General features: G+C 41.4%; 1 protein-coding gene across 1 annotated transcript in view; it reads left to right on the top strand.

The window, feature by feature from the left end:
* Positions 1–24722, top strand: part of LOC113169465 (furin-like protease kpc-1) — a 133712-nt gene that overhangs the window by 56578 nt on the left and 52412 nt on the right. Inside the window, exons 8-11 of the mRNA XM_026370864.1 lie at positions 20328–20365; positions 21174–21253; positions 21717–21805; positions 23939–24111. Coding sequence (XP_026226649.1) covers positions 20328–20365; positions 21174–21253; positions 21717–21805; positions 23939–24111 — 380 coding nt within the window. The remainder of the gene's footprint in view (positions 1–20327; positions 20366–21173; positions 21254–21716; positions 21806–23938; positions 24112–24722) is intronic.

The following is a 24722-nucleotide window of genomic DNA, read 5'->3' as shown; positions in this document are numbered from 1 at the left end:
TACAGTAAGTGAAATAACCACATTGAGCTTTAAGAAAAATGCAACATTTTGCTTCAATCATTGACAAAAATGGGCAAAAAGATTAATACATTAGTACTGTAATTAGTTCTATATTGAAACTGCAGATTTGATAAATAAGGGACCAAACATCAGGCTGCTGCAGTGTCTGCGATTTAAAATGCCAAATAATTTTCTGCCATGTAAGGGAGATATTTGAGCCTACATGGCAGCAGAGCCAAGAGTAACTGCACACTGTCAACCAACGGTGATAACAAGCGTCTTCCAGTACAAGTAGTACAAACATTACCCCACAACATGGTGTGGAGTTACTTTGTAATGCTACTGACAAAGTCTGCTCCTTCACTCATTCTCTATTCACTCCTGTCACCAAATAATGAGATTTTTCTCTTTTTTTTTTTTTTTGGCCGAGACTGGACAAGTATAAAGGGGATGATGGTGCTGCGTGGATGGAGGAGATCCTCTGTCACTTGACAAATGAGATGTGATAGGATATAGAAAAGGGCAGGAGTAGAATGAAAGGTAGGAATATACAAAACAAAAGATCTACGGGCAGGAACAGTAGGTGTCTATGTAAATGAGGGAACACTGAACACTGCCGTCTCACCTCCATACTTTATAACTATAACATGAATCCTACATTTTTGTAGTCTCCACAGGTGATGCACTGGCTATCAGTTCTGAAAAAAGGTCACAGTTATAAGTCTTAATGTTAGTTTAATATGTCGTCATTGTCCTTGTTTTGGTCCCCCCCCCCCCGTCCAAATGCACTCTGATTATTATTTCAGCATGTTTGCTCTCAACTGTCTAGTCTGCAGCCAATCACTGTAATTCTACAAATTGCTAGAAAGCTCACGTTCACCCACATCAGGACTCAATCACTGGCGTGGAAATATTATATCTGATGACAAATAAATTGCAAGAATGTAGTAAATGCTCTCTCACACACACACAATGGCCTTTTGCTCTCTGAGCGTCGACAGAGGTCTTCCAGACCAGGCATACTGGCTTTACACGACTTTCGCTTATATTTCTCAAAGCCTAATTGATTTGTTATTGAGGAGCTGCCAAGCAAATCAGAAAATTGCATTCACTTGTTGAGGTATTAGCTGTTGCAGAGTGTTTAAGATGTTTTCAGTGATCGCGCCTTGGCAGAGCTATCTGCCCTGGAGTGGCTTGTGTATAATGGACTGCCATGAAATCATAATTGCGTGTTTATGAACAAACCAGCTGGTTGAGGCAGAGGGTAATTATTTTCTCTGCGTTGTCCTTTCCGCTCACCGCACACTTGCATCTGATAACGGCCCTAGTGGAAAATAAGCGGTGGGGAGAAGCGAGGAATAGAACCGAAAGGGAATAGGAAGGCTGAGCAGTTCTTCTTGTTTGTTGTTGCTGTGTCTACAAATCAATTTATCCACTGCCTTTCTTCCTTCTCTCTTTTCTCTACGTTATTCGGTCAGAAATCCTAAAGCCTGACTTAAGGTACTTTTGATTGAATGCTGCAATAAGTAATTATAATCATAGCAACTGATTTGCTTTTGAACAAAGGCACACATCACGTCACCTTATCACGGAGCTGATTCTCACTGGATGATTTCCCCACTAAAACTGATGTTACTCCACCTGACGTAGATTAAAACTTCACTGTGTTACTTGTGCTTCCACTTCCTCCTCTTGTGTTATTTGAGCTCTAATTACGTTCATCCCTCACATTGGCTGGTTGACTGACCCAAGATCTGCCACAGCTGCTTCAACGTGAAAGCTGCTTAACATTCTATTATAATGTGAGACAGGTGTAGCAAGGAACGGGAGTCAGAAAATTAACATGTAGCTCCTGTGCCTTCTGGATACACCAGGGCTCCATTGTGGTTTCAGAGTCCACAGACCTTTTTCTCTCTCCTTTTTTTTGATCTATAAGGAAGTTGGATTCATTTGAAGGTTATTTTTTTGATCAACAGATACATAGCATGTATTTGTCAATATCTCTATTATCTGCATATTATATAATAGCATGTTGAAAACCATTGTAGCTTCTCCTGCTACTTAGAGGTGACAAGAAACACAGTTTTGCTGTTGAACAGGTTTTAAGGACAAAGCTTGTTACACTTATAACATGTATGGCAGCTGTCAATAAATATTGATTATATACATTCAAAAGATAATATTGTGATAAAAATATAGCCTCCCTGTAAAAGACAAAAGCACAGTGTGTAAATTCAGCATAGATGAAGTGGACAAGGATGCAAAAAAATAGCAAAACTATGAGTAACAGTAAATCCTTGAGGCAAATGAGCAGTACAGTGTATTTGCTCACACATTTTGTAGTTGACTGAAGAAGTGAAGAATAAAGAAGGAACTTTGCCCGTGCTTATTCGGCACCACACTCATTAAAAGCACAAAGCAGCCTTCAACCTGCCTTTTCAACCTCTAGGCTGCTACCTGTGTTTGTTTGTGTGAGACAGCACTACGAGTATTTTGTTTCAGTGGCCCCCGTGACACACAACTGGATCTGTTCCAGGAACTAAGCTAGATCATACAAGGCAGTGCAGGTCTAATGTGAATCTGGAAGTAGGATATTATCCTCAGGGCCAGTGAGAGTTGACCTGCTCAGGCTGGAACCCAGCACAGTTATCCTGTCTCATTACTGAAGCCACTGCTCCCACATTTAGCCTCGTTAGCTGCACTGAATGAACATCCAGCAGCCCGCTGAGGATTCAAGGGTTAATTGTGGCTCGTGTCAGAACTTGGACCTGGCCGGCTCAATAATGGGCTGCAGTTATTGGCTTGTCGGCTGTGTGTGAGCGAGTGCCATTGTGGTGCGTGTGTATTCACGTGTGTCTGCTGCCTGTCTTCAGGTATTGGCTTTAGTGTTGACCCAGGGCCAGTGCTGCCTCTCCATGCTGTCTGTATTGACAGACACCAGACTCCAGGGAGGGGTTTGAGGTCTGGAGGCCTCCATACGCTGGAGACGCACACCTCTGCTGAACAGGATGTCCATGCATCCCTGCACACGCAAACAAACACACATACATACCCTATTGAAAGCATACACATGCAACTCTCAACCTACACAAACACACTTGACCTCCCCTATTCGTCACTATCAGCCCTTCATCATCAGTCCTCTAGGGGTGTCTACCTATCTATTCATCTTTCATTCATATTGACCCAAGACCCCTCCAACCTCTGGAGACACCCCCCACGACAGCCCTGCCCCCTGCAAGCTCCCATATTCCCTTTTCACCAGTCATGACCTGACACAGTCTCACTCTTCACTTTGCAGCCATCCCCCATCCATCCAGGGATACTGGGTATACTTCACATGACTACTGATACAGGACATGTGTCGGATATCTGCAAGTCAATTACATGTGATAGCAATTGGTATGGTTATTTAATTTGGGTTGGGGTTGGAAGGATTTCCTGCCTGACCACAAGAATTGGGTGATATGTCCAGCTGCTGCCACTGCACACCTCACCACCCCTCCACATGAAATTCCCTGTAAGCAGTTTTGAGTAATCATTAGCTTGTATTCTCACACACACACACACACACACACACACACACACACACACACACTAGGCACAAACATACCATACACAGAGACACACTGAAAAGACACAAAAGGAAAACAGTATTTACAGTACATACAGCTAAAGGTACAGGTAAAATGTAATGTGTATCTGCTGGCAACAGATGGAGGCAGTATATTTTCTGATTGTCTGTCTATTCATCCTATTCTCAAGAACATCTTGATAGAACGTCATTACATCTGGCACAAATTTCCACCTACCTGTCTCACGCTTATGGAAAAACCGATTAGAATAAAAGTCTGTACAGACATGTATGCAAACTGCAACATTACATGTGACAGAAAGGTGGTTACTCCACTTTCCATCTGTATTAATGCTTGCACATGCAGCATGTGTAACAGTGTGACATTCCTGATGACCAATGAGAAAGTGAGGTGTAATTTAATAGGTGGTGCTGGGCACTCGGTGAAATAGTGAACTAATGATTATTATAATTTTTGGTTAATATGGTAATTATTTTATTAATGAATCTTGACAAAAACATTGCCAAAAACAACATCAAGCTGTTCGATTATTCATTTAGTCTAAATTCCTACAGAATAAGTAGGACAAGATGTAAACGCTAGCAAGTCAGCAGTGCCTTCATTTATTCCAGTGTCTCCAATCAGTCGGTTTATAGGCTGACTACAGAAGACCACAATATTATATATTAAATTTTAATAATTATTTGCATAAAATAGTCTATTTCTATAGTCACCTTTTGCAGTTGAAATGTCAGGAGACGAGAACTACATGAACAGATGGAAACGCTGTAAATAACAACTCTGACCTAAACCAGTCAGCGTTTGGGAGTTTTTTGTGGTTATTGTCAGTGGGTTTTCCGTCCCAAACACTTTTTACATAGTCATGTGTGCAGAGATATTTGGCTATTAAGGTATAACAACATGTTATTACTAAAACAAGTACTTAAAAAAGTAGAGTAGAGATTTGTTACCTTGTAATGCTGAACCTTAGGCTGCCTATGTATCATGTTTGCACTGGTGTTAATGGAAGCTAAAACATCACTGACCATGTCAAATGCTTTTGTTTTCAGTGAAAGTGAACATATCCAGGCTTCTCTGAGCACTGAGTTTCATTAGAAATATTTAACTTTTTTTTTTAATCTTTGATACAGACAAATCTATGTGTCTGTACAGTATAGTACTGTGTGTGTCACTCCAGTCCTTGAGCTGTGTGTTATGAACAATAGGCCAGGGAGCCGTGCTGGAGAGCAAAGAGGAGAGCTGCCTGTATTTATGACTCTGCTGTTGCCTTAATGCTGCTTAAAACACTCAGCAGGCTTTTTACTTTAATGAGGGCCGGGCCATGCTACAGCACCCCGCTGTAGTGCACTGTGGTGTGAGGGTCTGTGTGTGTGTAAAAGATATGGCTATATATGCAAATGTGTGTGTGTGTTGGAATGAGTGATCGAGAGAGAGAGAGAGAGAGAGAGAGAGAGAGTGTGTATTTTGGAGTAAAATGTCTGGCTGTAGTTTTTAGACGTCTCGGTGTATGTGTGAGACTGTGTGTCTGATTGGGCCTGCGTAGGTGTGAAACCATTGTGCATTTCTTTCTCGCTTTCTTACAATATGTTTTCTCAGAATTATCTCTTTTTCTTGTGCCACATCCCACCCACCCACCTACACACACACACACACACACACACACACACACGCACAGCAACACCATCTCTGTTGACAGGGTAAATTGTATGAAAAGCTTTTAAGGCAATTAGTGGATTGAGCTGGAGCCTTTCTTCCCATTCGCACTGTTCATTAGCAGCTCCTCCAGTCTCTGATATTACCATCACTCCAAGCTGGCATCAACACCACTCACTTCTTGTGTGTGTGTGTGTGTGTGTGTGTGTGTGTGTGTGTGTGTGTGTGTGTGTGTGTGTGTGTGTGTGTGTGTGTGTGTGTGTGTATGTGTGTGTGCGTGCGTGCATGCAGATGTGCCTCTGTGTGTCATGTCTGTGTGTATTTTACACATCTCCTCGCTGAAGCACAGTTTCAAAGCACACAATTGTCAGAAAATAGATCCTTGCCACCCTGTCGTTCTGACTATTTTAATCCATTTCAATAAAAGCGCAAGAGAAGAAAATCCGATGAGACACACAAAAAAATCATTATCGTTATGACCATCATTTCTTACTTGATTATTTCTTTATTAGCCATTAATTTTCCCTGAAAAATGATCATGGTCATTAACTTTTCTATCTGTCAGCTTCTGTCTTTGTCTAGTTGTCCCCATTAGAGATGAACTACGATGGATTTTAAACGCTGTGGCAGACCATGCAGAGTTGTGCGCACAAGTGTGTGTGTGTGTGTTTATGTGTCTGATGTCGTCACACCTCGTTGTTGTGTGTTGGATAAATGGTAAATGTGTCACTATCTCAATACTCAGCCCAGGTCCACTCCTTCCTACTGAAGACATACCTCACATCCTTAGAATAAAGTTTCAATTTGAAGAAGTCACAGTATTTTTAATGTAGCTGGGCACTTCCTACTGCTGCACCTACGTCAAACAATGCTGTACAGAGCTTTCGAGAGCTTCAGGCCTCACTACATTTGTTCATGTACCACAATCTCACAGTGGAAACTTGTTAGCCTGTGGATACACTGTACACCTATATGATTGCTGCTGCCTGAGTTACAGCTGCTACAGTTTGCTGAAGTCACATAACTTTTATGGCGTGTTAGTATTAATAATTGTTTTACATTCTCCGGGTCATGAGTGAGTTGCTATGTGTTAGTATATGTACATGTTACTTAATGTAAAAGTACACACAAGGAATAAACACAATTACCATAAATTATCAACTCATCGATTAACTGCTGACAGCTTCATATTTTAGCAGAATAACCTGACCCATCCTTTTTTATTTCTTTTTATTCTTTGTGAAAAGCTGCATGTTAACGGTATTAGTGTGACCTGCTCTCCTCTGGCCTGAAACATACGCAACGCCCCGTACTTGAGAACTCAAAAAACTTAAACTAATGAACTACATTTTAGAGCTGTGAGTGTGTTTGTGCGAGGCACAGGCTGAAAATCAACTACATTATGCTCATCATAATGAACATATCAGCCAGTGCACCTCGGTGCATACCTATGATGTGTTTTTAATGGTGTTAGAGGAACAGTGGAGCTCTATGGCACAGAGGAATAAGCTATATCAGACAAATAGTGGACAACTGATTGATGAGTTGACTGATTAATTAGGCCAGACCTTGACATTTCTAATTAATCGTCATTGGTTGATGTCTGTGATCACACAGTTCAATTAGGAGAAATTTGTCGTGAGTAACTGAGTGGGCCTACTGCATACAGGAAAGTGTGAGTGACCATTCCTCACAACAGCGCTGGTTTCCATAGTTCATCAAATTAAACTTCAATTACTTAAGTTCAGCATATTTGTGTCTCATTTGCAATTATTAAATTGTTGTATTTTATCTGATGCACAAATAAACAACATCAACAACATATAATGATAGATATTTGTCCATTGCCCTCTCTCTTCTCTAAATTGTCATCAGCCATTGAACCCCCTGTAGCAGTCGACCACTAAATACAGTACTTGCTAATTGACAATAAGAAATAAGAAAAATATAAAAAATTTTCACATTTACAAACTAAATGCAACACATCAAACTCCTTGGCAACAACTCATATCAGTATACAGTATATCTGATGGGTAGGCATCGATCTGCTTGCTGATTGCCACAAGGAGGCACATGTTGTATCCTAGTATAATGAAGTAAGTTAATTTCTATATCAGTGTGATATGTTCTATATATAAATAATGGGAAAGAGATTGTGAACGGTGACTCTATTTAAATTGTACAAATCTCACATTGTACATAAAAATGTACATATCTCGGGTCATTTAATATCTTTGTTCTTGTATATTTCCATTCAAGTAGATTAGAATCTGAATTGTTTTTGCAGTTTTCCTGTGAACAATTTATCCCACAGCTAAACTTTAAAAAAAACAAAAAACAAACAAAAAAAAGCATCAGTGTTATCAGGTCAGCCTGCCCTTGGGTTTTAGTTGACTCTTTAGTGGACTCTATTTTCTCTCACTGTGAATATGAGAGGTATAAAAAGACCTTATAGATTATATTACATAATTTAAGGTAGTTTTTGAGCTAGTTTTTGTCAGAATCTTCTATGGATGCTTTAGTTTGAGTTAATTTCTATCTATATATTTTGTCTGCTGGTTCCTCAGCTGTTCTTAGCGCTGTGTTTGTGTATGTATGTGTGATGTATGTGTGTGTGTGCGTGTGTTTGAGAGAGAGAGAGAGAGAGTTAATTATGTGGAACACTAGAGCGTCACTAGCTTTGAAGAGGGGAGAACCAAGAGCCGTGCATTATTGATGAGTGACACACATTGCCGACATAGTCATATAAACACAAACACACACTCATGCGCACATGCACTTTTGCCTGAACACAACCTCAGATGCACACACACACTTGTGCACACGCAGACATAAATACTGTATTTACTTGGCAGTGATTCTACCTCCAGCCCCAGAGTATTTAACAGCAGTTGCTGACATACTTCCAGTACCTGCTATACATTAGGCTTCCAACATCTCTCTCTCTGGTCCATATGGGACTGTCCTTGGCCCTGTATGTTACATTATTTAGCAGACGGAGTATTTGATCCCACAGCTAGAACTGATCTCAGTCCATCATTAATGCTCAATTTGGCTGGTACCAGAGCACGCTTTCATTATTGCATTAGTCTCGCACACAAACATGTGCATACACACACAGATTATGTCCTTATTATGATCTTCTGTGTAAGAGTCACTAAATTAATCATAGCGTTTTTCTTTCCTCAGTCAATCTGTGCTGGTTTAGATATGGCACCAAAACAGATTTTCTTCTCCAGCGGATGTGCACAAATTTAAACCGGTGCTTAAGTTGTACTGCTATTGTGCGTTTGTTTCTCCCAGTAGAGTTAAAAGATGGAAGTTTTCTTTTTCTTATCACAGTTAATTCCCATATATATTCCCAGTATAGCTTGATTCTCAAGCTGTGCTTTACCTGCCCATCACAGGTTAATGGACAAACTTAGCAACTGCTAGTTGCGAAGTTTGTGGAGCATTTAGCAGCAAGAGAAACAGATCTTTTCCTCGGGGGATGGTGGAGAGCAAAACAGAAATAAAAGTAGAAATAATACTGTACATAAAGTGGTTTTCATGACATGTCCGTGTTGTGTTTAGAGCTGCAGTTTGAATAATATCAGCTATGTTCCAGTGAAATCATGATTGTGGCATACTAGATGCCTCTAATCTCATGATACCCAATAGCCCGAGCTGCTGTTTTGTTTTTGTTTTTTGTTTTTTTAATGGAGAAAGGAACATTTGCACAACATTTTTGAACAAAATTTAAAATGCTTTGTTGTTGCAACTGCGATCATAGCACTGTGCCATAGCTGTAACCCGGAGTGGAAAAGACAAGTCTGATTCAAAGCAGAGAATGCTCAAACATCAGTTTTACATTAGATAGATTAGACAGATTTTATTCTCAAAAGGCAGTAGTTAACTTTTCTCTACTCATTCATGTAATCCTATTTTAAAACAAAGAACCTCATATTTGATTTGGTTTTTCCTTGAGAAGGACCAGTCACACCCCAAAAATCAGCTTTTGGAATGTTTCATAACAGACATAAGGTCACGAGTTTCCTAATACAAGGTAAATTCATCTGGAGTTGAAGAAATCATTGTCTAGTATAAAAACATCACAGAATACACTGAGATAGGCTTATGGACAAATAGGTCATACTGTCATATTTTTTTTAGTTTCTCCACTGGTGGAAACATATTTTGTTGTATCAGGTCAAGAGTTAACATGTAACTTTGTCCACAGATCTGTATAGAACAACCCAAGGGGCACTGATATTGATTAATGATATACTTAATTTTGTGTCATGCTACATCTCTCTATCTCACTCACAGTGTCTTTGTGTTTTCATTTTTCAGGGGATCATACTGTAAGGTTCTTCTTAAGTAACCACAGATGACCACCTCTGGCCCTGTTCAGTACTAAAATTAAAATTTGTAGGAAAACTGAGGAACAGACTTACCTTAAATTTCCAAAACACTGGTCTGAGTTGTGTTATTTTATACCAACCTCCAGCAAATCAGCTCCACTACTAATAAGCTGCAGTGAAGTCCGAGCAAACGATAAACAAAACATGATAAGCTGTTCCATGTCCCATCTTTAAATGTCATTACATCATTAATAGTGAACCTCTGGTGCAATTGCTATAAACAAACGAGGCCATAGAATAGATGACTGGTAGGGTGAGACTCATCTCGTCTCTAGCAGTTGCTCATTTTAACCTTCTTTCAATCATCAGCCAGTTCTTTTTTTTTTAATTTTTTTTTTTAATGTGATGTACCAGTGTTACTGTCACGAGTGGTCTTCCTCACACTTCCACCACAGATGCATCAGCTTGTGTAAATGTAGAACATCTGTAGATAAGTAGAACTTTAAAAGTATTGTTTTAGTTGTAGGACCATAGCTGCACTTGTATCACCTGATTAGTTTGATGAATAACAATGTTTTCACTGTTATTCTGCTGATACAGCCACTCTGTGTTAATTGACTCTCTTCAGTTTAATATTTAATGAATCTGAGTAGTACTGGCTGTCAATTGCTAATCTCAAATTTTATTTCTATTAATGTTCGACTGTCTGTGACTTGTATTAGTTTGGTTTCATCAAAGACCAGGGAATGTGCAGCCATGTGGCATACTCTGCAGCCATTTGCCTGTCAAGATGCTCCAATTAGTCAGATATTCTAAACGTTACAATTTTAACCACATTTCTTAAAAATTGTTAAGAAATTCAACTTTAGGAGTTGAGTGCATCAAGATACACAGTTAATTCTTCTAATTCTTCAAATGACATTGTACTGATGTATGAATTCATGTATACATTTGATGAAGGTCACAGTTTCTGATTCAGACAGATGTTACCTGCAATTCTTAGTTTCCTGATTTAGTTGCTTTGTCTTTTCTATTTCTATCTCACCTGAGACCAATGTAAAAAATGGTTTTGCAATATTTTGGATGGATGGAGACAGTAGACATATAGACATATACTTTATATAGTGATATAGATGGGGAACAAAGCAGCTTACTGGCTTAAAGCTAAATAATAACAGACCTAAACAAAAGTTAGGTTAACACACCTTATACTCTAACTTATGACTAAAAAAAATAATTTAATACCACAGTTTTACGCCATCAGGGGTGAAAAGTAAAAGAAAACACTTGATGTTGTGGTAAATTCCTTGTATGGGCTGACACAGAGGGCAGCAGGAGTAAAAGAAAACTCACAAAGGATGATATGATCCTTTAATCCTTTACCCTTAGCTGTAGCCTTTGCCCCATAGCAAGGACAAACCCCCCCTCCTCCTCTTTACCTTTCCTTTTCATAAATGACTGTGTACAGCATGTGTGTGTGTGTGCGTGCGTTTCTGTGCACGTGTTGCACAACTCAGCTCTTGACGTATTGAAAGAGGAGACTGACTTCTGAGGTCCCTGTGGTGTGTCTGAAGTCCTCTAAGCTGCTGACCCCCTCACATCCAGAAGCTTTTGGAATCTCTCTCTCTCTCTCTCTCTCTCTCTCTCTCTCTCTCTCTCTCTCTCTCTCTCTCTCTCTCTCTCTCTCTCTCTCTCTCTCTCTCTCTCTCTCTCTCTCTCTCTCTCTCCCTCTCTCTCTCTCTCTCTCTCTCTCTCTCTCTCTCTCTCTCTCTACCCTTTTGTTTCAAAACAAAACTGGAGCCGAACATTGAGGAGGGTATCTAATGCCCCTCACTCTCTGTCTTTGTCCTTTGCTCTTTTTATCGCCTGCCTATCTCTCACTCCTTCTTGCTGTCACCCATCTCACTAAAACAGGGTGACATGACCAGTCCTCGGTTGCTATGGTGATAGTCCCACTGGTATGATGGCAGCAGCGATGGCAGCGCTCGACGGGTCTGTGTTTGTGCTTGCAAGTGTGTATTTCTGTGTTTTCTGGGCTGTGAGTTGCGGAGATGGCGTGTGTGCGTAGTTATGTGTGCTTAGGTGTCTGTCTGTGTGTGCAGGCCTCCTGCAGATGTTCTCTGGCCCCAGTGCCTCCTGCCAGCTGCTCCGCCCCCAGAACATATACCCACACACTCTTCTCTTAATTAAGAGCCCTGTGCCATGGTGGGTGACTCAGTGGGGGCGTGATGGCACACACCGCATACACACACACACATCCACTTTCACACATGCACACAAGAAGTGTGTACACAGTGTGTGTGTGTGTGTGTGTGTGTGTGAGATGATCCACTGGTGTTGCCCTTGAAGCCCTGTGGTCCTGATAGTGGTGGTGCTGGTAGGTAAACAAGCAGCTAATCAGGCCTATGTGTCCACACACACTCCACCAGGCACCACAGGCAGGGCTACTGACACTAACAGACTCTCTCTTTCTGTTCAGCGGGTGTTGTGAGGAGGAGGAGGGAGGGGGAGGAGGGCAGTGGGGCACTAGAAAGAGGAGGAAGAGCAGAAGATGCAGGCAGGATTCGGTTGAAGATGGGGGGGGGGGACAAGAGAGGGTGGAACTGCCAGAGTAGCTGTAGGAGAAGTGGGAATTTCGAGAAAGTTTAGATCAGGAGGTTGATGAGTGAGGAGGAGGAATACGAGTGGAGAGGCAGTGACGAGCGAGCTGTGATGATGCCGCGCGCACACATTCAGTGTGTACTTGCTTTTCATCCCAGCGTTTTTTTGCAAATTAAGGTGTCCAGACAGACATTAACACTGAGGCTTAAAAACACAGGCACCTTTATTCATTTCAGCGACACCAACGTGTTGACGCGACGGTGGTGCCAACACATCGCAATCAACCAACAAAAAGGTCTCTCCCGAATGAATCTAATGCAATTTAGCGTTGGCCACTAAACTGTATACGAGCACATGCCGCTGTAGATTAATACGCAAACAACAAATGTTATTCTTACCCCCTACAGTCAAATCAAGATAAAGCAACTGATACTGTGATACCTTCCAACTGTTGTCAAATCTAGTCTCATTATTCTGGGTTTGTAAACTACTGTGGAGTGTCTGATGCTTAATGAAGCTACTTCTCAGCTTTGCTGCATTGAATTTCATTTCTCTGATACTGTTAAGGTTTCAATAAGAATTTTCCTGAACATTGTATTAGGCACCGTTTGCTGTAAATAGAAAATGATTTTGTGGGGCTTCATGCCCAGCCTATTAAGGGAAAACATGTTTCCTGTGTCTGCATAATCACCTTAGGTAAAAATAAAGAAAGATCTACACCTAACATCCTAAACACATCATACCTGCTGCAGCTGCAATTTCTGTAGCATCCATCATGTTTTTGTGTCGTTGACTGGGCAATAGAATATTCAAAATTTCAGTTTAGTATTTACATCCATTTAAAAGGTTCTGACATTTCTGTAATGTTGGGTTTATCCCTACAGAAGTTAAAACATTAAACGTACACTGTTCTTAACTTGATCTTCCACTTGCTCTCCCCTCATGTCTCTCTATATTATGCCCTCAGTCTCTTTTCTTTAATGTTTGTCTTAGTCTCACCGAGATTTAGCGTCACTTATTCCTGCTGCTCTTTATGTTTCATATAATCTCTTTCTGTTTTCCCTCTGGTCTCATTTTGCCATCACCTATCCCTTTAGTTTCTCTGCTCTCGCTCTCCATCATTGTCTCTCGCTTCTCTCTCTCTCTCTCTCCCTCCTCTGCTCTGTCATCTTCTCCCCTCTTCCTCCTAACACACCCGGACGCGACAGAACACTGCAGATAGTTAATAATTCTCTAATTTCCGCTCTTCACGGCGTGTAGAAGGTGTCGCAGATAACCTGATTTATCAGACGGCTATTAGAATGTGAATCAGGGGGTATTAAAGCGATGGCCATTAATGTGCATATTATTTAAACAACGCCACGGGACTAATGGATTTCAAAACGAATTTGTCAACAACGCCCTTCGTGAATATAATTAGTCAAATAAGAGCAAAGGAGTGGGAAGTAGTTTAGTAGGGAGATATACAGAGACACTGCAGTAGGGAGCTAGGAGGCATTTAGTAGACTGAGAAATGTACACTGGGTGTGATGTGTGTTGAATGATGGTGAATGGGATCACCTTTGGATGTCACATACTGAGTGGAAATGACCTGCTTTCCCCCTCCATTTTATGAAAAATACATTTATTCAACATGCTGAATAATGACAGCTGTGTATCACTGGAGCAGTGTCAGGAGGTTCTGGGTTCGGACACACTATATTGTTACTTTTTTTAAAGTATCAGAACAAATGAACGTACTTACAATGATTAGGGATCAGAGAAAGTCCACACATTGTTTTCTGCGGCATGTATAACAGATTACACAGGAACATTGTATTGTATTGGGTAGAACATCAGAACGTTCCTGGTTCAAGCCCCATCTCTGTCACCAGGTGTGTTCTTGAGCAAGACACTCGACTCTAGCTCCCCGGGCGCTGTATGTGGCTCCTCACTGTCCCCCACCCCACCAGGGGGGTTAGGTTTAAATGCACATGGACAAATGTACATGTGACATATGAGAAATAAAGACTTCTTCTTCTTGTAGATTGTAGATTTTATGTCTCGATCCCATGAAAAGACTAAAACCAGTAATACATTTATTGTACTAACTAAGGTATTGTGTTGTGTATCCAGAGCCTGATAATATATATTACATTAGTCTGTATCATACGGTAGAGCTTCACTGTTGCCTTAAAACTATAAATTATGATATCTGCAACCCCTTTTTAAGTGTATGTCCTTGAGGAACAGGCCTGGGGTGGAATATCACAAACAGCATGGGGAGGTCAGAAAGTTTCCAGAGACTAATGTATTATGTATAGTTTGTTTTGGGGTTTTCATGGGAATTGTTGGCAATAACATTAATATAGATTTGCACCAGCCACATGCTTGAAAAACCTGACAGATTAGATGTGTAGCAGGAATCATTTGATTGAATTAGGATATTCTAAAATAGCATATTTTATCTGTTTTAGTGCCTCTAGATACTGTATGGAGCTACACAGATAGTTTGGTTAGTGGTTTACTGAGTGGAGGATGCTGCTAGAATGAGTAGTGAAACATCTAACAAGAAAGAAGTCCGGTTGGCTTAACTTCCAGATAACCTCACCTGGACTGAAACTCTTCACAGCCCCAACTCCCCAAACTGTTTTCATAGAGAGTATATCTCTTCTAAAGAAAGTCAGGATCACAGAGTGCAACCAGTGCACTATTTGTAGAAAGAGACACAGCTAAAGAAGGTTTTTAATGTCATTTTAATGCTTCACAGAAAACGGTGTTCTATCAATCTCTATTGTATTTAGGGTGAGAGCAGAAGTGGCATCTTTTCCTTTTTTATTTGTGTGTAGTCTTTTTGTACTTTTGGTGAATTGACCCTTTAAACTAAAGGAATTAAGTGCAAATGTTAAGTAAATGTCCGCAGGTCAAGAGATCGATCGAAGTAGTTGGCATGTTATGTAAGATCTTAACAGTGCACACTAGAGTTGTTAACATGTTATATTAGTGATTTATTTCTTTTTAAAATACTGACTCTCTACATATCTGAGCTCTGCCGATTCACGGTGGATGATGTTTAGAACGGACGGGTCACTGTGTAAAATCTAAAGTCATGATTCAGTCATTTGCTGTGCTGGTGCCAGAACAGTGTTACAGATCACACTGCTTCACTCTCTAACTCTGCTGGCTCAACCTCCGTGGATCTACTGTACGTAGGCGGGTGGCACAGTGCAGAATTGCACTTGTTTTGAATAACACGAAATTATAAGTCATGCATACTCGCTGATTGACAGGAAGTGTTTAACTTGCAGGTAAAATTCTGATGATGCATTTGAGAGGTAATGTAATGTAACAGCTGGGGGCACACTAAAACCCACACAGCATGACAGATATTTCTCTAAAGTGGAGATTTCCATTGAAGAAAGCGTTTGAGACCTGCAATGAACTTAAGTTTCGCTGCGCACACACTCGCGCACACGCTTCCTCTGCCACCTCCAGCTTCACGTCTGGGTCCAATGCAGGAGCAGAGCTGGCCGCTGGGCAGACAGGGCAGCGGGGTGTGGTGAGGGGGGGGTTGAATGGGTGCAGCTTGAATACTAATGTCCCACTTTAGAAGCCAACCTCTTCTCCATCCCCACAGCCCCTCTGCTCTGGCCCTGTATCCCCCTGCATCTTTTCCCTCACTGTCACTTCCCGTCAGTCCACTCTCGTCTTTCATATCTCTGTCTTTTTTCTCACCTCCCCCACTCTCCTCCTAACAGCGCTTTCCTTTCTCTTCTTCCAGCTTCTCCTCCTCCTCACTCCTTGCCTCCCATGCCAAGCTTTCCATCACCCACGCACCTTCTCCATCCTTTCCACCCTCTATCACTCATCTGTCTTTACCCTGTCTTTGCCATTCACTTTTTAACCCCCCCCCCCCCCCCCCCCCCCTCTCTCTCTACAGGCACACACACATCCTTGACAAAGCCAGCTAATTACAGGCAAGTGTCCACTCCAGCCCTTCTTAAATACCGAGCTGATTAATGAGACGGAGGTGTAGGGCCAGGAAGTCTCACCCTTAGTGGGTGATGATACACACCCCTGTCTCTCTAAAGCTCTCTCTCACACACATACACACCTTCACTTGTCTTTTTCACTCGTGCTAAAACAAATTATCAGCGATGTACAGCTTCATTACAAAGATATTGGTATTGGTGTGATATGGCTTACCTCCTCCCCCTGCTTGTCTTAGCCTCTGTCTTACTACATCTTCTACTCCTATAGAGGACAGCTAAGCTGCGAGAATCAGCCAGGGGCCCCTAGGTGTATCAGGGGCCTCCTCTGAAGTGATGTCGGCTCATTTTCTCAGAGGCGGTTCAGGCACGACTCACCGTCAACTTAAAATGGCCTCCGACACGTCTCTGTGTCTGATTTGTGTGTGTGGTTGACCCTGAGGACCGGCGTGAATGCTGCGGTAGCAAGGAGATAGAGTGCAGCTGCTGCCGCTGAATGCTGACACACATGCAGAGCAGAAAACACGCGCGCACATACACTCGTACAATCACAATCTAGACTGGGTCAGCCAGGTTCAAAGCATTTGTATTCATGGAAGGTTTTGCATTGGCTCCACCACCTACAGTGTTCTATCTAACTGTTGGACGTGGCTTTCTATTCTCACACTCAGAAGACCTTGGACTGTGTTGGAGTGTGTTTATGGCTGTATTTATGGCAGAATGGTGCTACCTGAGGGAGTGCACAATACTAAGGTGCAGTGTTTTGATGCTCAAATTGACCTTTGTTGCACATCAGCTAGGAGCATGCATGTGCTCGTCCTGTGGATATGTCGAGCCACGTCCACAGCACACACCTACTCACACACTCAAACCATGTCTTTGAAGGCTTCCACTGAGTTATGGAGATTTCATATATAACACATACATACAGATAAAATCTCCTTTCTTTGGTAAAATGATAGGCAGCCTGGTAGTGCTGAATTTAAACCTGCCAAGAGTTTGCAGGTTTGTAGGGGTTTCTAGAGACGTGTAAAGGTTTCGACCACAACCAGGCTCAAAGAGGACACAAAACAAGTTGAAACAAGTTTTATTTTAGGCTTGAATGAGGTGGGAGGTCCCGAAACTGGTGTGGGACCTTGGTTCTAGAGTCTAGAAGAGACAAAAGTATTAATGGTGGGTTTGTGGCTGAATAGCCAACTACAAAAGGTTAGACTCACTGTGAGGTTCAGGAAGCAGGCTGGGCAATGTAGTCCTGTGTTTCCAGAATGGTGATGGAACAAGCGATGGCTTGTGAGTATGGCAGGTTGCAGCAGAGGATGCTAGGTGATGAAGTCCAGGACCCAGAGACTGGTAAGAGACAGGTTTGGAGAAACAATGGTTGTAGAGCTCATAAGCTGGTGAGTGTTTCTGAAACAGGCACATTATATTTAATACTCCTGACTTAGCTGAAGATCAGATCATGTTTTATGAAGTTTCAAAAGGTTCACTTACTTTTTTTAGCCACTGTATACTGTTCTTTGATCAATTCCAACACGTTCTCTTTATTAGTGTTACAGAATCCCAAGTTTGACACACAGTCAGTATCTGCTTGGTTGGGTGCAAATTTCATATTTCCAGTCTCTCTTCCCCTTTGTCTCCCCTCTGCTGCTTCTCCGTTCCTTTCTCTTTCCTCCTTGCTCACTTCTTACTTAGTTTTTTCCTTAGCAGCTTGCTATTCATTTCCAAATATGTTCCCATTGCAGACTTGCAGAAGTGATGTGTCACCTTTTAAACATTGACTTAACTCTGTGTGATGCTCACATAGCAGCACAAGAACATGCGTGAATGCCCATAAAGGCTTTTTTTGTATAGTTGAGTCGGAGCAAAGATGAACTCTTAATAAAGCAGGCTCCTTTGCCTCCTGCAGAACAGTGATTCTTTTCACCTAACGGCAGTGAGACACTGTTAGAGCCGCATCCACAGTATGTGCTGAGGGGATGTTAACTTGGACTGGAGCTGTCCATTCAGCAAGTCTTATTTTTAGGTTTTTAAATCAGAATTTTTAAAGCTTGAAAGTTAAATTATGAGACAATTAGACTTGCTGACTAACCTTTAGTGGAATCTAATCTTTTATTTGAGTTCAGTGAACCAGCCGTTTAAAATGCTCTTAACTTAAAATGGTAGTGGTGGAGATGATCAGTCCAACTCTGGTGAAAGTGGTAGTTTGACAGTATTGAAGACACTGTTGTGTTGTCGACCTTGCTTGACCTCGTGTTCAGTGTGGAAATTCAACTTGGCTCAGGCAGAGAGGAAAAATTGGCTACAGAACTCTTCCATCAAGAATAAAAAACTCTAATTCTGCAGAAACTTTACAACTTTGTGACCACTGATAAAATACTGTTTTACCACATTTTCTGCATTTAGTATACTGTAGCTGCTCTTTCAGGATTCAGTTCTTTCCCTTCCCTTTCCCCCTGTTGAGGACTCATGAAAACCATGAGATTTGCTTGAAAGAATGTAGCTTTTACACTTTGGGGTAGCAAATCATGCAAAATGCAGAGTGAAAACGAGAAACGTAAAATACAAGCCCAAACTAACAAAAGCACGAATAAACAAAAATCGACACACAATGCAGAGCATATAGCTGAAACCTTGCATTGGCGGAAAAGTGTCTGAGGCCAGAAAATCCTAAGTGGTGGTGCAGGGAGAATAAAACATCAGTGGTTATGTAGAGGACATAGCAGGTTGACCTGGTGGGCACAGCACAGCATGGCATGGCGTGGCAGGCTCCAATGAGGCTTCACTCACCCAGGGCTCCATCCTGCCTGAGCTCTGCACAATCAGGCCTCAACGGCCAAACCGACTGCGTGTTACCATGACAACCAGGAGGCACTGCCTACATGGGACAAAGGCTGGCAGGTCCCGTGTGTGTGCGTGATTGAGAGAGTGAGTTATGTGTGGCAGAGCAGGCTCGGCCCTCCTGGGGCCCTTATTCGTTTGTCTATCGCTGAGACCACAGGGGCCCTGATGCAGTTGAGATGGAGGAGGGGGGGAGGACATGATGGGGGTGGCTGGGGTGAGGAGAGGGGGAGGCCGTGGTGGAGGCCAGTGAAAGAAAGGCAACTGATGTGGAAAGAGAGAATGATAAAACGACGTGGGGAAACGAGTAGAGCAACGGGGAAAGGATAAGAAATCAAAAAAGAGCGGCAGAAAGAAAGATTTCGGGGAGTCGAGATTTTTCTGAGCCCATTTGTTCATTCACTCATTCAGCAGTCGTGTGCAATACCCCACTAAGAAAAAGCCTGGATCCTGACACATCTCGTCTGGAAAAACGACTACGACTTCACCGTCGCATTTTGTCAAATTAATTACGCCTATTATAAGGGCTCTCAAAGTTTAAAGTTTTAAAAACCTGTCTTCACGTTGAATGTTAAAACGACTTGAAACTGCACAAAAAAAAAAAGAAAAGATGAAACAATGAGTGCACCTAGACATCTCTGAATGCACCTTTTCTACTGCTCCAAAACATCAAAAATGAAGAATTGATCTTTTGGGTTCTCCTGCACACACTGAGAATCAATTATTGTAAGCACCTCGATGGGACCGAAACATAATGCCAAACTTTTTTTTTTATTACTTTTTTCTGACAAACCTTTGCTTATGCTATTGTTATTTTAATATTGTCAGATGGGTTGTGGACTTCCTTATACTCCTGCTCACCTTTTACAACATAACTTGATTCATTTGAAGGTAATACAATGTGTAACTGTGTATATTTTATACTTCAGCACTGTCTCCAGTCCCCTCCGTCTCTAAGTATCATTGTGCAACATTTTCAAAACATGAATTTCAATGTGTTGTAGTCTTTTACAATGTTGTACAGCATCTTTCAGGACCTAATCACATCCTAGTTCTCAAGGTATATTCTTCTGATCGTCTCTATCTAGAAACTCTCTTTACTGTCTTCACTGTAATTGTTATCAGATGGGTTTTACTTAATTGCTTCAGATTAGCAGTTGTGTAAGTGGGTACTGTCAGTGTTGAGCAGCAGCTTCCTCTGTCAAAATGACACAGGAAAGCTAACACTACTATATTATATTGTATGTTTCTGTGCTACCGTGCTTCTTCTTTGTCGAACAGCAGAGATCTGAACTAAAATATAATGTTTTCTTTTCTTTCTTTTTCAGGTTTAGACTATACAAACAAAGACCTGAAGAAAAACTTTGTGAGTAAACATGCGGATTTCTGAACTATAACTGATCTCTACGAAAATCTTATTAAAGCTTGGCTAGAAAATATCACCACTTTGGATATTTCATGTAGATCTCAGGGATGGTTGTGCAATTTAGTTTCTGATTCAGCTGGCCTTTTATAAGATTATAGTCAGCCACCAGTGCTATTTGGTATCACAAACAATTGGATTTTCATTAGACTGAAATCTTCATATCGACTTTCTCTTTAACTGCCCAACTTCTCTATTACTTAAAACCTGAGACAATAAAGGTTTCATATAGTGATAAAGCTGTTCTATTCAGTTAGGCTGGTGTTGCACTGGCTAGCCATAAAGCATATGTGGAGTGGCAGTGCAGTTTGCTCCTGCCTTGTCATTTATAATCCTATAGGCAGTTTGAAGCATGGAGGCCAACTTGTACTTTGTCGCGGCAGATTGTCTGGCATGGATAAGCCTGGCTGCAGCGAGAGTCAGAGAGAGAGATACATAATTGCTCTTGTACAGTTTGCTGCCAAGACATCCTCCTCCCGTTATGCCTAGGCCAATATACACTGGCAAACAAGTCATTCAAACATGTTCACTTTTATGAGGCACACACATAAACCATACACACGCGCAGGAATCTCCTCGGTGACGGTGATTGCTGTCACTCCGAAGGAATACAGTGTGCTGACAAACTGATTCAAGTGCCAGCATCAAGAGCTTTTCATGGGGACCCTCAAATTTCCTGTCATAGCATTCGGATGTTTTATGTTGAGCGTTCTAGTGTCTTACATTCATTTGTTTTCCGTCTGCCTCGCAGGAGGCCCTTGCCAGTGCTGATCTATGTGCTTCACACGGCGTGTCCCCTGATCCCATGCCCATCCAAGATGAGGAGAACAGGTAATGAATGTCGTCCTTTGCTTATTTTCTTGGAGAAGTAAATTAATACAAGCAATAGCTGTCATTTCAATTGGCGAATGGAAGGTAGCTAAGTACAAATGCTCGCACAGTGTGAAGCGTAAATCATTGAGTCTTTTTTTAAAGTTAGTTTTTAATTAATATAACCATTATTACAGCGTTGCATCTGTAAGTAGTTGTATATATCAGGGATCATGCAGAGAAACATTGCACTGCAGCATATGAACCAGTACGATTTCCTTGGCTTGAGCTACTTTCAGGATCTATGTGTTTGTCTGTGCCAGTCTTAAATTGGGACTGTGCTGTGTGTAATTGTCTGTCCAGGCTCAATTTAGGGACATGCTCAGGTCAGCACATCCAAAAAAATAAATAAAAGAAGAAGACTCACATTCATGCTGATTCTGTCTCAGTATGTGGCCAACATCTTATTCCCCCTCTGTTTCAGTCATGGTACCCGGTGTGCAGGGGAAGTTGCCATGGAGGCCAACAACTCCTACTGCGGTGTGGGCATTGCCTTCAATGCCAGGATCGGAGGTGAGGAAGATAATACAGCCTTACAGAGACAGTGGGAGGCAGTGCATTGTGGGTGTGCTGCAGTAGCCAGGACTGTGACATGGAATAAAAGATGGACATTTGATAGTGAAAGATAAGATGCGAAGATGGGAAAGTGCTGCGTATATCTCTCAGAACATTTTAAAGAGTTTTGGTTCTAGGTGATCACAGATATTTCCTGTTAAAGTGCGTCATTTATGGATTTGCATATATAGTTACTGTACATTTTCTGTGTGTGTGCGGTTTTGGGTTTGCGAGAATATGACAAACTTCACGGTGACTGGCTGCTATTGAGCCGTGCTGACCCTATTTAACAGCTCATTTTTTAGTGGGAGCTTCGGTAATGGCTTTTTTAGTGTTGGTTGTAACATTGGTGAAGGATGAATAACCCAAATACGCAAGAGAGCCCATTTTCTGTAGTGAAATCAAAGATTTTTATAGGATACACAAAGAGCGCTATAAAGCACAAGTTAATGACGAGTATGGGGAATCTTTGAGTGTGGTAGTTTCTCACAGCAATCTATCTGAACATCTCCAAACCAGTTTCATGTAGCACTGTCAAAAGAGGAATCTCTGACATGTGAACTCTGCTCTGTGACTTTTAACCCCTGCCCTTTTGACGAATTGCCAAAAAGAAAGGAAAAAAAAATACAATTTGTGAAGCAAGACCAGGAATCTCAGTCCACAGTTAGTTTTAATTTCTCCTCACTGAGTCTGTTTTATCCTGACTAATAAATAGAGTCTGGTGCACAGGAGATGAAGGGGCAAGACCCAAATGAAAGATGCATGCTGAACTGCTGGGTGCTGTGGAGACCTGTGCTTGCTGTTGAACAGTGAGGGTTGGCTGAGCTGAATTTTTACTTCTGTGCCTGCAAATGCTTTGCGAATGTATTCAGATTTTTCACTGCATTTGTGTTTGTTTTTAAATGCGTGCATAAGTGTGATGAATCTGTGCAACAAGGGCAAATTAAGCCGTATGAATCAACTTGAAATACATTTTGATTAACTGCAAACAGACGCAGAAAGTTAGAGGATGAGGCGACCATTTTTACAATGCAATCATCAGACAAATGTTTGTAGTGATGAACTTGCAGTCGCCCTAAGTTCTGTGGTGCTTTATAGTGGCCCTGCGTCTAAAAGCATAGTGTAATCAAACACTATGAATTATGGACGCGATGCAATTGAATTGGTAATGTTGCTCAGCATCTGCTGGATGTGAAAATAGGCAACTGTTAGCTAACAAGTTCACTGTGTCACCAAAAGGTTACAGCAAGTGGTCGAAAATCAGCTTCAGCACTGCAGGTTGAACTAACCACAGATGATATGTTGTTGTTGTTGCTGGATGCTGTGGTGTTAACACCTAACTCTGTAATTAACTAGCCTTTGTTTTGGTTTCTTTTTGAATAATTTAGGGGTGCCTCAGCCAGTTTTTTTCACACATACACATACACATACACACCTCTTCACTTCTCTTCAGATACTTTTCACCAGACGTGCCATTAGAATCAGACTAAACTATCCACGGTAGTTTCTGCAGCATCATCGCAGAGCTGGCACTGACTAATCGAATGACTAACAAAATGTTACATAATGTGAAGTAATACAGTACATACCTCCACCCATATATAATGTGCATACATATTATTTTAGATATTATTTTGGCTGTCATTCTATCTATGATGGGTAGAGCCATGCCCTCTAGGCTCCTTGGAGGCAAATAGTAGAAAATACTTACCACAGCTCTCTCTCTGCCTCTAGTTACGCTACAATCCACTAATGTCAAAATATAACATAGCAGGGCAACCTATGCTACTACAGCCACAATCGTATTGCATGTATTGCAAGCAGTATTGCCACTCCAGTGTGTTGTAGGTGTATATGAACGTAATGTAATGATAGCTGATAATGTAATAATTGTTGTTGTTATAATCGTAATGACCTCCTAATATATTCTTGGGCTTTTGCAAATGGAGTGTACTCTTTATTACTGTATGTTCTATTCATATTCTTTTCTGTTTAGTTTTGTTTAGTTTTGTAAAAATATGTGTAAACTGTTCTTTTTTTTTTTTTTTTTGGAGAGCCTCCTGATCTCTGTGACCTTTTCAATCTGTCCAGGTATCCGCTTGTTGGTCGGCCATGTCACTGATGCCATGGAGGCCACATCTCTGACCTTCAACAACCACTTCATTGACATCTACGTCTGCAGTTGGGGCCCACGGGACGACGGGGCCGAGATGGACGGGCCGCACAGCCTGACAGTACAAGCCCTCCGGCTAGGAACCGAAAAGGCATGGCTTTCATCTTCAAGTTCATATTAGTGTCTGTTAGATGTAGTGAAGACCGTCAGACTGTCAGTGGACCTGAGATCGGAAGGACAGAGTGCTGAGTTTTTGGGTTATGTGAAGAGATTTTGGTGCAAATTAATTTTTATTTATAAAACAAAGATCTTTGCCAAGTTTGTCAAGGAAACAGGTTTTGTTCTCTTCTCTTCATAGCAACTGTTTTTAGTTCGGATGTTTTAATACATATAACCTAACATCAGTCAATATTAAAATCTGTCAATCACTTGAGCTCTGATTACTGATTGAGAACTCATTAGATTTGGTACAGTCAAACGTCAAGGTCACTGTGACCTCGCATCTGTCCCATTCTCATCAGTGCAGTATCAGTATTTCTCTTCACATACACACTCCACTTGGACTCATGAATGAACTGAAGAAATAAAAATCTGAATCTGGATAGGTGGCAGTAATTCTATGTGCATTCAAACTGAGCGTGTGCATAAGGTTTCTAAGTTCCTGAAGATTGTTGGCCTCTGAAAAACTTTTAACTGTGCTTAATTGTGATTCACTGGCATTCTAGGGGTTTAAGGGCTAATTTGCTAATTGAGTACTCATCC

This window comes from Anabas testudineus, chromosome 16, assembly GCF_900324465.2.
Source record: "Anabas testudineus chromosome 16, fAnaTes1.2, whole genome shotgun sequence".
Lineage (NCBI taxonomy): Eukaryota > Metazoa > Chordata > Actinopteri > Anabantiformes > Anabantidae > Anabas > Anabas testudineus.
The sequence above is the reverse complement of the archived record's forward strand: the minus strand, read 5'-3'. Positions and strand labels throughout refer to the sequence as shown.